This window comes from Corvus kubaryi, unplaced genomic scaffold (assembly GCF_017639235.1).
Source record: "Corvus kubaryi isolate FWS band 111438036 unplaced genomic scaffold, C.kubaryi_AGA036_p1.0 76, whole genome shotgun sequence".
NCBI classification, from domain to species: Eukaryota; Metazoa; Chordata; class Aves; order Passeriformes; family Corvidae; genus Corvus; species Corvus kubaryi.
In genome coordinates this window covers 14,457,175-14,471,501 of record NW_024582063.1, presented here as the reverse complement: position 1 = coordinate 14,471,501, position 14,327 = coordinate 14,457,175, and the positions used below count along the sequence as shown (strand labels likewise).

At 41.2% G+C, this 14,327-nt stretch overlaps 1 protein-coding gene across 6 annotated transcripts in view; it reads right to left on the bottom strand.

Moving 5' to 3' along the window:
* Positions 1 to 14,327, bottom strand: part of TTC7A (tetratricopeptide repeat domain 7A) — a 172,137-nt gene that overhangs the window by 84,937 nt on the left and 72,873 nt on the right. For all 6 annotated transcript variants that reach the window (XM_042051890.1, XM_042051891.1, XM_042051892.1 and 3 more), the window contains 2 exons: positions 13,724 to 13,796; positions 7,149 to 7,309 (listed from right to left, as the gene is read on the bottom strand). In XM_042051890.1, the coding sequence (XP_041907824.1) occupies positions 7,149 to 7,309; positions 13,724 to 13,796 (234 nt within the window). The remainder of the gene's footprint in view (positions 1 to 7,148; positions 7,310 to 13,723; positions 13,797 to 14,327) is intronic.

Here is a 14,327-nt window from a genome sequence, read left to right as displayed (position 1 = left end):
CAGGGTATTTTGTTTTCTCCTTTATCCATATATGGAGAACGCCTTGAAGGACTTCAGGAAGGCTCCAAAACCTTGTTTTCCAGCAGAATCACTGTCTGAAGCTGCTAATAAAAGCTGGCACCCCATTCAGCCCCACTGAACACCTGGGTAGCCCCACAGCAGGAGGGAAAAGTTTAGAGCTGGGCTTCCCACACCAACACTACTTTTCTACCTTGGTTCTCTTTTAGATTTCCAGGCAGCAAGCATGCCTTAGGTTCTCCTTGGGATCTCCATTACTTTTGGAGGTCGCAAAACCACCTGGTGAAAGCACAGGGATCTCAATCACTAAGTCCCTTCTCACCCTGGATAACCCCTACATGCACATACTGTGGCTAAACTCCACTTCTAGAAGTTCCTACGGACAATGACTCTGCTGCCCAGATAATACACACATGCTATTTCTCAATATACTCTGGCATCCAGCGTAGACAGTCAGGGCTCCTAAAGGCTTCCTTTGAATATAAAGCAGAACATGCTGCAGCTGTTCAAAAGAAAATGGCCCTTAGTAGGGAGCAAAGTGTGTGTTGGGGGTACTAACTCATTGGTGAGGCAGATATACAGAGCTCTGAAGCACAGAACCTGTGGCTGGTAACTCAAATGAGCCATGCTAGTCCTGCATTTTTGAATTTATTCTTAAATTTCTTAAGTCTGTGCATTTGCATAACATTACCTCTCCAATGCCAAAACAAACATCTAGAAGCACTGCTGCTCACTACAAAGGTCTTAAATGCATGGAGGCAGTAGCCATTTACTCAGACACTAGAGAAAAAAATTATTATGAAATAAAATTGACTTTTCATCCAGAGGAAAGATTTGAACTATTGCTGTTAAGGCTGGAAAAGTGCGTATCTGTTCCTTCTTTTCATACCAGACTGAGAAAATTAGTCTGCAGTAGGTTTCCTTTCTAAGCTCCATTTAACTCCTTTTATTCAGATACTGAACCCTGTGCTACGAGGGAATGGCATTCCCCCCAGTTACCTTTGAGTACACCCCTGTAATTTTAAGAGGGATCGATACGTACACTAACACAAATCCATTCCTGGCACAAACAGACATTATCTAGGGGGGTATTTCTTCCCACTGCATTAAGCTAGTGGATAGAAGTCTACATGCTCACCTGCTGAATTTTTGTCGGTGATCCTTAGAGAAGCATGCATATGTCAATTTGAACCTGCCAAAAGAGGAATCCAATCTTGGATACTGTAACTCAAGAATTCATTTTGGTTCTTTATCATGGGGTGGGGGGGGCAGTGCCAGAAGCTTGGAAATAAATCCAAACCAGAAAAAAGCACCCTTGGATTACTAAACTTTTTTAAGCTTTAAGCATCTGTGTTACCTTTAGTAAAAGTCAGGAGACTACCTTAAAGCTTTTCCTTCATCTATTTGCCATACAAATACTCAACGTCACTACTAGCTCTACATAGTATAGTCCCGGTTATTGCAATATATCGCCAAGGTTGTTTTAGGTTAGTTCTATAAAACCAGAAGAAAACATTTGTGGTTACTACAGCAAAAACCCCAGCTCAACCCTTCCATCTCCACATCTCACTTGCTTTAGTGAATCACAGAAGCCTAACACATTTTATATTCTTGTAGCACAGTACTGTTATATCACTCAAGCACATTCTTCCATTTTTTATTACTTTGTATTACTGTCTGGGGTGTCAATAAAGAAATAAAATCATTTTTGGGTCACTCTCACCAGCCAGGGTGTGAACGCACCATTACAAGAAGTCATCTTACAAAAGCTCCACCCTTAAGAGTTTTGAACATCCTATTTATAAAAGTTGTCTAGCATGATCAAATGCTACAGCCAAAATATTAATCCATCCTTGCTTTAGATCTTACACCCTTGAGGAACTCAAACAAAACAGCATTCTGATAATTCTAACAAGCTCTTCTCTCACCAAGATGTACTGACTTCCTTGCCTCCTGCCTAATGATGAGTTGGAATCACATAAATGGGCTGATCTGATTCTCTACAGCCAAGAGGCCACCACCACTTCCATGAGAAAAGTGGTAAAACCATTCCAGGGTGTGCACAGCTGTAATACCTGGGGCTGAGGTGGGAGGGGAAGGAGGCACAGCTACCTTCACTTAACAGTGGTAGTGCAGATCAGCCATAACACAAAGGTGGGCAAACCATCGACTGAGGGACAACTGACCCCATGCTCTCCATGAAGAGTACAGGCAAGAACACAGATCTATTTTACTGCTGTCAACAATACTGGAGGACTCTACCAGTGCCCATAAAGATACAGCTCAAAGAAGGCACGAGTTGTTTACTTTCAACACACAGAAAGAGCTTGACAAGCAATGGAAAGAGAATTCAAATTGGAAATGCCAGTTTAATCCTGCATTTTGAGATCCTGATTTTACATCAGGGTTGGGGGTTTTTTTTGAGGCAAATGGAAGCACCTGGTAAAAGACATTGCTTATATTCCACAGAATAGCTCTCCCCACAGTAAGTCTGTACCAGACTATGACAAATCTTGCCAGATGATTACTTCACATGTCCTTAGTTAATATAGCAGTGATGAAGTCAAGGACATTTTCTGTCAGTAAGCCACTTCTAATCTTGAAGAGGACTTTATATTTTGAGGGTTGGCTGTAGCAAAAAAAACATTTCTTCTAGAACACCACCAAGACAACACACACAATTCCCCAAGCAAAATTTACTTCCTTTTTTATAAACACTCTCCAGGATACCCATTTAATATTGCTTGGCCTTCTGAGCTTTTTTTCGCTACATTTACAGTAATTACTTTTGTGATAGCTTTCTGTAGAACAAAAGCACCTGCATTTGACAGCTACATTGCTCCAAAACACCAACCCACCTGTTTCTTTTTGAGTCTTTATGTGTAGAACAGCAGTGCTTCCCAAAAGTTTTGTTATTTCTCTTTATAACTAGTTTACAGATTCTGGGAGCAACAGTTACTTATAGTCTAGAAAGAGAAGGAATATTAGGATTTGTTCATTTAAGAGACTTACAACTCCTGTGCAACATGCAGAATTGCTACAGAGACACAATCATTTAACAAAATATTCACCATCACATTGGGCAGCAATTAGATGATGCGACATGTTATGCCAGAGGATTGTATTGTTCTTCTAACTTAATGGGGAGCCATCCAGGAGACAGAAAACTACCTGGTGAACAACAGAATAGGTTTGGATAAGCAGTCTGGGAGCAACAGAGTATCCAAAAAATTTATATACTATTTCCAACTTTATACTTGGTATAGATTTTAATTTTTTTTCCAATGCTGGAAGCTAACCAATCAAGAGCTAAAAGATCACCAGAGACCAAAAACAGTGTTTGGAAGAGTGGCTGAATCAGGAAGGCAAAGACACACAAGCAAAACTGGAAGGAAGAAATATTACCAGCTGAAAATAAAGGAGCATGTTAGGCTCTGTGGTGGATTCTGCACCCTGCTAGACCCACGGGACTTCTGCACGGAACATTGTGAGGTGTGGACACAGACTTTAAAAAAGTGAAATTCTTTCTAAATAAACAATGAATTATTTTAAGAAGATCACCTGAAGGGCAAAGGAGTGGTCACTAACATTATTTCTTCCCTGAGACAAGCCTGCAGAGGTAATCGCTGCCAGACTCAGCTAGAACACTGACCAAAAGGCTGGCCTTTGAGCTGGAAAAAAAGCAGAGGAATCCATTGTCAGAAAGGCTTATGATTAGCATTACTGACCTGGAGGGGACACACTTGATGCTGACAGGAATCTTCTTACCCAAATGTGCTGAAGCCAGTCCTTTCAAAATTATATACCAAAGCCAACTGTTGGTACTGCATTCATTCGCTTCTTTTAAAAGCATACCGTCATCAACAGGATGTAAAATCACTAAGTTTAATCCTGGGCAGTCTCACCCCACAGATGTCAGCAATTTTTCAGATGATACCTTCCATGTAAAGGTTGCTATTTCTATATTTTATAGTCATGGCACGACAGTGTATTTCTTCTGGCTCCCTGCAGCATGCAGTGTGTTCAGCATAGCTGGCTCTCATCCTTCCTTTATGAAGTCTTCCTCTGTCATTACTTGACAGTACCTTCAAGTGTTCAAATTCAGTCAGTCATTCACTGATGGTAATGTAATGGATTTGTTACTATATGCCACCTTTCAAGAAGTCATCTTCCTAAGTTCATTTTGTGCCTTCTGGATATCCAGGTCCTCTTCAACAGCTCAGTCCAAACCACTGCATCTCTCGCTGTATTCAGTGCCTACGTTTCACATACCTCCTCCCTGTGCACCACATCAACCTCAGAAATGTGCAGTAAATGTTTAAACACATGAACAAGGGGCACTTTCAGACATATTTGGGTCACTATTATGAGGTTGATGCCAAAGGATGTTGTGTGTTAGCTTAGCAATGCAGTGTATTTTTTCCAACTGCTTCAGCCACCAACCAACTACGTGAACTACCCTGAAAAATTTCTTTAAAATTTGTAACGAAAGATAATTTAATATAAAAACAAAAAAAGGAGGAACTACCTCATCTTAATTACATACAAAGACCAATGAAACAGTATGAGATGGCTGTAGGTTGGGTCAGCTAAGTCCTTAATTTTTTGTATCTTATGCTTTCTTTTATTTAGGGTATACATCTAGGTAATGCTTCTGGGCTTTTTCTCTGCCATCTACAGAGCCCTAAGGTCCTTTAATACAGCTTTCATCATCTTTTCTTGATACATGCCATCAAACCGTGCTTCCAAAAAGAGACGTCATTAGGAAGGGAGCCCCCAGGCACCACATTACACAGTTGCTCGGTTCATATAAATGTGAAGTGGGGAAAAATAATCAACCACTTTTAAATACAGCTTTAAAATCAGGCAGTTGAACTTGCCTACACTATTTACATGAAACATCTTGTAGTCATTCCATACAGTAGTAAAATTTATTAGCATTTTTCTGTAAGGCAGTAGCAACTGGAGATACACAATAGCATCAGGTCTTTGTCCCTTCAAAGAGCTTTTACAAAGCAGTAAAGCCCTTCTAGCATAAACTGCACTAGAAAGCCTAGAATTTTTTCAAATTTGTACACACCAAAGACGTACACTGTTACTCTTGCTTTTCCCCTCCTTATTGGATTCCAATTCCTTTTTCCAGAAACACTTTTTTAATTCTACTCTTTTAAGCTTTTCTTCTTTCTTGCCTTGCAACTCTGACATTCTTTCTCCATTCCCTCACTCATGAGTTATTTGCTGGCTGGTTTAGAGAAAGACCCACATGGAGACAGGGTAGTCACATGGCAGAGGCAAGAAGCCAGCCCCTACTCCTCCATCCATGTGTACCTGTGATTGAGTCTCAGTGCCAGCCGTGTCACACAGCCCTGTGCATGCAAGGAGCAAAGAGGGGCCCTTTCCAAGGAACACACTTCAGCAAGGCTGTGTCTAGGAGCAAGCATGAACCTGGGCCTTCACTATCAACACCAGTGGTTTCTATCAAAAACAACCTATTCTGCTACTCCTCAGCAAAAGTCTTTGTGCATACAGAGATTTGCACTCACAGAAACACAAGAGATAATATTCTTCTCAGCTTTGGGGAAATCAGATTACCAGACAGCACAAAGGAACCCACCCAGCAGTCCTCCAAGCTACTTTGCATATAATGCTTTTTATGTTTTGTCCTCCCTGAAACATAAATAATCAGTAACTGCTGGGGGAAAGATCCAGGACATGATGGGTCACTTGGTCAATCAGACAAGGCAAACACTCTTCTTCTGACATAAACAACCTCTTTCTCTGTCACTGCTGTCTTGTGTATCTTTAGGTGTTTTTGTAGCTTTCAACAGACTTTCAAAATCAGATCTTCGACTGTACAATGTGACCTTTGACTGTATGAGGGTTTTTTACTATGTTTATTACATTAAAACCCTAAAATACAATTCAGCAGCCACTGGGCTATTTCCTGCTTCAGTCATACCTATGTTCACACTCTGAAGAGACATTGGCATCATTTTAATAGCGTTTCCATTACTAATTTCCTCTTCATTCTCAAAGATGTGCACTGACAGTCTTAGCTCCTCACATACACAAAGTAATTGACCTCAAAAACACAGGCAGAAAAGCTATTTTAAATGGCAACATGCAGCTTGCAATAAAAACATTATGTGTTGACATGGCACCATAATTCTAAAAGATCCTAAAGCATTCAAGCATTCTAAAGCATTTAGACAGCCTCGATCTTCCTCTGATCTTCCTTTGCTCTGTTTAGACAATATTCCACACAGCTGCTGGACTAAACCTGTGGAGGCTGCTCCCTCTTGCTATTGAGAATGCAGGCTATCTACAGACAATGATGCACAGGTTTAGAACACCATTTAAGTACAGGCAATTCTGAATGGAAGTTGGTCTTCCAGCAATGCAACAGGATTTTCTACAGTTTGGCTGAGAAACTCAGCTAGTATGAAATCACCAGAGACTATTACAGTAGCTTTAATTTTTGCACAGAACAGACAAATTCATTGTTTTGAAAGGTCACGACAGTAAATTGCATGGAATTCAATTTGCCTCCCTCAGATGGATGAAGGTCTGAGTCAAACATAGAACAGTAGAAGCCTTTGGCTCCAAGAAGTCTGTGCTGATTCAAACTTACTCCTAGGCAGGCAAACCACCCTTCCTCTCAGCTATACATTATCACAGCTTGTGATTTTCAGCTGATCTTTTTCCCCAGCTGTGATATTGCAGCCAACTGTGTCATAGATGAGCATCAAAACAATGGTCAATACAAGAAAAATCTGTTTGTTTTCAACCACGAAGTTACCAAATATAAAATTGTTTGTGATACAGACGTTGTCATGGTTGTCTCACGCTTCTTTCTCCACATCTAAAGTGAAATACAAAAAACTCCAGGGAGATGTATGGGAAACAACGCCATCAGCACAAAACAGAAAGACAAATACTGGAAAAGCAAGCAAGAGTAAGGATTACAGAAAGACCATGAAGACAAAGTAAAAGAATACCTTCTCCAGGAGGAGAGTGACATACCTGTAACACACGTGATTTAACAGGCTCCTTGCGTGTAACTGAGAGCAACAGAGCTAGTGAGCAGTTCACTGCTGACTGGGTATATGGCACCAGGTAACAACTCTTACCTAAAGCTTTCTGGGTATTCAACGACAGCCATGTTGATAACATCCAGTGCATGCTGATAGTGCTTCTGAGCTGAAAAGAGGAGGGCCAGTAGATGAAGTGAATTCATGTCATCTTTGCACAGTTGCAGGGCCTCTTGAAGATGGTCTATAGCATCTGAAATCTAGAAGGAGATGGGGTGGAAATAACAAGAGAACACATTACTGTTTCAGTCCTACATTATACCTCAGAAATAAGAACAAATAGAGTAATTAGAAATTCTGAAGAAGTTCTACTTAGGCACCTTCTACTATCAGAACAGTCTGCCAAAATTAACAGACTGCACTGCTTCAAAAAAACCCACACATTCTAGAGAAAGAAGTCTGCAGCATTACTAAATCACTGCTTATAAACAAGAGCAGCAGACCTGATCCAATCAACCCCCTCTTCCTTTGGCATGGTGATTCAATGCTGTAAACAGATCCACTACAGAGGCCCAATTCTCAGCCCCATTTTCTAGGATGGGTGGCTGGCTCTTCACCTGGGGGTGAGCATTACACACCTCTGCTGCATTTTGTCTCTCATAATGGCTGTACAAAGCCTTTCATGACTTGGATCACGAACATAAAAATTAAGTTTGAACGTTCAAGGGTAAAAGAGTCAAGATTTAAAATGCTGTCAGAAAAAGAAATATATTTGCCAGCAGTGACGTAAAGAGCAGTCCTGACAGTCACAGCAGCAGCATGTTATTAGAACCAAGTCTCACTTGGCAGAAAACTTAACACCCATAATGAATGCAAGTATATCACATGCTCTTTGTGATCCAGTACATTATTTAAGTGTATTGTTCAAAAGAGAACTTCTTAGCAGATTTTCTTTTGTTTGTTTAGCAGTATGTTTTATGCAGAGGATTTTCTTTAAAATTCTCAGGTGTCTGAAATTACTGTTACATAAATTATTTCATGTCTGTGGCTCTGGAAATCTGCAGAAAACAAAACATAAAAGTGTATAAATTTCTTTTTCTCACGTATGCTTTCCTGCTCCTTCTCTTAATGGATGGAGAATGCAGTTCCTTCTTTCCTACTATGAGAACTTCCCACCTAGCAAAGCTTTGCAGACATTCTTCTACCCTGGCATACCACCAGTGTCAAATTCCCACCGCCTCCACAGATCTCTCACAAAAACAAGTAGAACATAACTAAGGAAAGCAACAATTACACTGCCTGCAGCTACAACAGAGGCTGTTGATTATCTAGATCTAGGTGTGCTTCTGGGAGCAGTGTATATTCTGTTCACAGGACAACTTCATCCTAATGTCCAAGTGACATTTCTCTCTCGCTGTGCACGCACGAGCCATGGTACTTAACTACTCTATTACTGGTGAATCCATGCAAGCCTGGAAATCAGTGTGACTGCTCCAGACATAACCCCAAACTGGCATCTAGCCCGCAGCATCAAAACTGCTGAATGTCCTGGCTTGGATTCAGGTTGGGATATATGACTGAGTGCTCAGCTTTAATGAATTACTGCTTGTCAGTGGAGCTACTTTAACCACATGTGTTATTACAGCCTACTGCAAAGGTAAACATGTTGGCTTAAATCACCCATGTTCCCTCAGCAGCTTACTAGAACACATTTTCATACAATGTAAAAATTCTAGCAATGACAAGACAACTTGGAGGCAGGATGAGACACTGGTGAGCCCAGACCTGCCTGTCCACAAAGTTCATCAGTAGATATACCAGAGGTATATAGATTTGCTGTGCTAAAACAAAGCTGCTATCAAGATTTCTTGCACTCAGGGCTAAAAACCCCTTCTATTTTTTCCCGTTTTTCTGTCTCAGACTACACAAGTATTCATACAGAAAATACAAGTTTGGGGAAAAATTCATTAGAAGAAAAAGAAAACCTGCAAACCAAACAAGTGGAGGAGACTTGGAGCAACCTGTTCCAGCTGATCCTGCTTTGAGCAGGGATTGAACTGGGTGATCTCTAAAGGTCCTCTTCAAACTATTCTATGATTAAGACTTGGGAATGGGATCCTAACTGGCTAGTATAAATCAGACAAAGAATAATCCTTGCAACTACTGCCTTTACTGGGGGACTTCAAAATTGTAGCGGTACTTGACCTTACTCGCATGTGAATGTGTACACTGAGACTTTGCTTTGTGTGTTGCAAGTGACTTAGGATCAAACTGCAGGTAGGTCCATAGCCCTAACAGAGACCTGCCATGCAAGCTCTCTGTTGCAACACACATGAAATAAAGCTGCAAAAAAGGGAGTTGTGATCACTCCTGCAAACCTGTGTCTGCTGGACAGGCAGCCATATACTGCTGAAAGAGATGTCACCTAAAGTAATTCTGTTCTGTAGCATGGGGCCTGCAGTGGTTACATCTCATTTCAGTGCTTCCCTCTAGTACCATCAGAGTCACAGGCAATGGCTGGTTTTGAAAATTAATAATGCTTCCCTGGTAGCTAATTTATTAACTCGGGCCCAAAAGGATTCCTTAGTGCTGTAACACAACTGTACAGCCTACACGGTACTGCTGCATAATTAGAAACAGTGGACAAAAATAATATGAACTCCATGCCTTCACAGAAAGCATTATGTGAAACAACAACCTACAACAGACCAGATGCAATGAAATACAAACTAAATTTCTAGATCAACAAAAGCAAGATATCTGGCAGCAGTCAACGCAAACTTCTTTTGAAAGATGTATTTTTATTTAAGTAACTATATAATTTGAGGAAGATGGAAGCGGGCACCGCAGATGGCACCCTGAAACATCAGGGCTTTATCGGAGACAGGCTGCCACTTAAGCATTCCCTCCAAGTACTGCACTTTAAAATAATCTTATTTCAGCTGGACTGCAAGTTCAAGTGGGGCCTGCAATTAGAAGTAGTTACAGTTCCCTGATTTCTCATTCTGTTAACAAATATATCACATGTTTTGTATGGCACACAGGTATCTTCACATTGCACTGATTAGGAAGCAAAGATGCTGCAGTAGGCCAGAAATAGCATCTTGCAGCATTACCAAAATAATGCCACAATATGGATTGTTTAGGCTGCCTCTTATATAATAGGATTTATTTCAATAATGCTATATGTCTCTTTAAAAACAATGCTGGTATGTCACAATTATAGGTATAAAAAGGAAAACAGAATAAGTGCAAAAAATACTTCCTAACAGTAGAACGCACTTGGATATTTTAAATGGTAAATGAAACAGGAACTCTTAAGAGGAATTTTCAGGCCTTGTAATTTCACATCAGTTGACAGTTACACTTAATTAACCATTAAACCTACCCACTCCATCTCTTTTTATAGCATGGAAAGGAGAAAGTTTTACTGACTGGCAAGAGCTTTCATTGAAAACAGACTTGCTACAGTCCACCAGAACCTCAGGAAAGCAGGCTTAGATACATCAGTGGGTTATTACTTAGCTCTTCCTACAAGCCACTCTTGATCACCAGAACAATCTAGGCTAGGACGCAGGCAGAAAAGCAGCATGTTGCTGTTCAGCAGAGGAGGCAGTAGCTGGTCTGGGAAAAAGACAGGCCAGAAATACCTACATCCAAGCAGTCACTGAAAGAAGCACCTCTTGATACCTCCTAAAAGAGCTCCTCTCCTGGGGCAGAGACAGCAGTCTCTCCTTCTTGAAACCAAAATAAAAACCAGGGAAAGCAGCTGAAATACTTTCTCTGGTCTCTAGAATAATGTTTATCTTAGTTGTACATCCAGACACTCTGGAAGGAAGTAGGTGTTTTCTGGATAGTGCCACTTGGAAACTTGAGGTCTGTTGGAAGTCCACAGGAAATTGGTGAGACTTCCACTGCTCAGCTGCTGACCCTCACCCACCTTTCCCTTCCCATTTTCATGAAAAGAAAGCTTATTAAGTATTAAAATGGTATGAAGCCTACATATGTTGTTTTTACATATCCAATACTGATTTACATGGCATTCAAGGTCACAAACACCATCACCCCCCCAAAAAAAGGGAATCAACACCTAAAATTAACAAGAGTGCTGCTGACTCTCTAGAGTCATTTCCATAGAAACCGGTCTGCTAAAAAACAAGGCAATGCATTAAAATCAGTGAGCTTTAAAGTGTTCATTCTACCTTGTTTTTGCTGATCCAAATGCTGTTACCACAGAAACAGGAGAAGCAGCTGAACCAGCCGCTGGGAGTCGGGAGCTACAAGTCTCATTTGTTGCTCAGCTCGGCCGGCTGCCAGCCAGGCGCTGCAGGTGGAGATATCCACTGCAGCAGATACTGACCTTGGCCTCCTGGCACTGCAACTCGGGGGGGGGGAACCAGACTGAGACCCTCCTTACAGAACAGGTTCTTGTACTCTGTATTTGGCTGAAAAATGCACTAAAACACTCTGGGGCTATTGCAGACCCTCCAAGTCTTCCCAGTGACTCCCGTGGTCTTTAAGACACAGGCGCACACATAAAGCTCATCATCGGTGTTTTTTATCTTGGTTGCTGGTGGTTTCAACTGCCAACTCTGCATGAGCCTTTTATAACCATTCCTCTTCTTGTCACATCCTCATCTCAAGTCAGAGGGATGCTTATGTTTTTCCATTTCCCCTTTCCCTTGCCCAGTGGTGACAGAGACAGGTGCTATTGGAAATATTTTACAACCTTCCAAGGAAGATGAATTGCTCCAGCTTTGCTTGGCACTCCACTGGTCAGCTGCCTCTCTTGCTTTGTTCCATGAAAACACTCTCTTATCTATGCAAGCTGATACCTATATTTTTCAGTGCTGGGTACAGTTACCTCATTTATCGACTCTGACCATGGAAACAAAAAGGCCTATTTGCTGAGAAAAACATTCAGGCATTATATTGTAACCTACTATGTAGAAAAGGCCTGATTTATCAGTATTATAGCATTGCCTGATGAAAGCCCTAACTATGATGTTCAATAGTTAATGCAATCTATCAAAAAAGGTATCATTTATCTTCCAGTTAATCAGAAAGAGAATATATTAGATACTTTAAATAATTAAGGATATTAAAAATGCATTACCAAATGTTTATCATTAAGTAAACTGGCAAAAGAAGAGTAGGATGTTTTACAGCAGTCTAAAAATAAAGATGTCTCAGGTATCTCCTCTCTGTCCAAGCATGCGTTAAAGATTTATATCTCACTTGATGGGAGAAGAGCAGGAGCACCATTGCAGGGGTCAGGCTGACACTACATAATACACTGAGATCATACAGCTGTGGGAGCAGAGGCGACTGGCAGAACATCAAGGATGAGAACACACAGGTGAACTAGACAAAGAGGAAAGTGAGCATGGGGACAAGAGACTGAATGGAAAGAACAGGAGAGAAGGGAAATGAAGAAATAAGACAGATGAAACAACACTGGAAAGACAGGCTACAACCAGAGAAAAAGAAAGGGTAATGACTTAAAATGCCAGTAACCATGAAAACAAAACCAATGACCACAAAAATCTTGATTTTATTTTTCAGGATAGCAGCTGAAAAGCTGTAATGTTTTTACTCATGGCAAGAAGCAGAAGAGGCAGCAGATCAGACAGTCTCCCTATGAGGCAAAAGCTATGAGAGAAAGAAGGGTAGCTGGGTGTTTTTTAATGAAAGACCCTGAGCAAACTGCATCATAAAGCAGCCAGCAGGCAGATGAGAAAGTTAAATAAGCCATTTTAATTATCCTTTCTTATTGCAGGCTACAGCACACTGCTCTCATTATGAAAGGGTTACAAAAGTGACATTATCAAGAGGGTGCTCTCTTGGAACAATTAGTTTAACCTAATGAACACACAGCTCCCCTAATTAGCTCAGGAAAGTAAGAAAGACCCAACTGTTCAACTCTGCAGTGGAGACTAAGGAGAGAAAACTGCAGCAACAGAAGGCCTGCCAAAGAAAGAAACTCCAATGATGAAATTTCAAATCTAGCTAGAGAGGTATTTAAAAAACAAAAGCCACTCCAATAAAGATTTAAGCTTTGAAACAGAAAGGAGAGAGAAATAAAACACCCCAATTTTAAGGAAAAGGGGCAGAAAAATAAAGCACAGCGCAAGTGGTTTGGGGTTTTTTTCTGAAAGGCAATGCAGAGCATTTTCTGATCAGCTTCATTTTTATGAGTTAACACCTGCAGCAGCATTCAAATGCCAACTAATCCCACTCGCTGCAGAGCTCCAACACTCGTCAAAGCCGAACGTCAAACGTGCCCAAGTATGGAATAAAGCAATCCCAGCGCGGGGAGCGCGATCTGGCATGAGATGGAATGGGGCAGTAACGGGAGAGTCTCTGGAGCAGGACACAGCGTGACACCCGGGGAACAGGAATAAACACACCTCGCTCATCCCACACACACATGGGTGCTCCAAGACTGCTCGGGGCTTAGAGCTGAACCCACTCGCTAGGGAAGGCCATTCCATGTGCTACAGAATTATTAGTTTTGCAGTAAGAAAAAATATTTTACATAAACATATTCTGATTGCTTGTTACCGGTTACAATGCAGGAAGGAAGGGACCCTGTTTAGCGAGCCTGGGTCTTGTTCAACTGGGCTGTCCTTCCACCCTCCCACGACTCCGTGATTTCCAATTATTTCACATACCTGTCTGACAAGAGCCAGCTGCAGTGACAGGTAGAGGATGATTTGGTGATCATCGGGGGCCAAGTCACGTGCTCTTTAAGGACGACAACACAATACAAAAAGAAAAGTGACTGTTAGATTGCACTTTGCAGAACTCCTTCACCATGAGTCACAAAAGCACAGAACAAAACCCAGTCTTCCCCCACAGAAAACTAGTCCAGTAATGGGGGAGCACACTGAAACTAGACAAAAAGCAGAACAGCGCTGGCCTGGCTAAGCCAGAATCCCAGGAACAAGTATGAGAAACACAGCTGCCAGGATGTTATACAACTTACATGCTCCTTTATTAAATGCCACCTAATATTTTGGAACTTGGATAACTAATATGGAAAAAGTAGCTCTGAGCTCATAACAAACCCATCAAAGCATTATTTTAAGTAATTTAGGTGATGGATATAGCTGTCTAACTTGTTCCTATACTGCCACTTTTCAAACATTAAGAGAGGGTTAGGTTAGCACTGAACAAAGTAGTCACTCTGAGCATGTACAGGACCAAAGATGCGGAGCCTGTGACAACCTGGTGCTCAAACACACAACACATTCTCTACCCTGCAGCTTCTAGTTT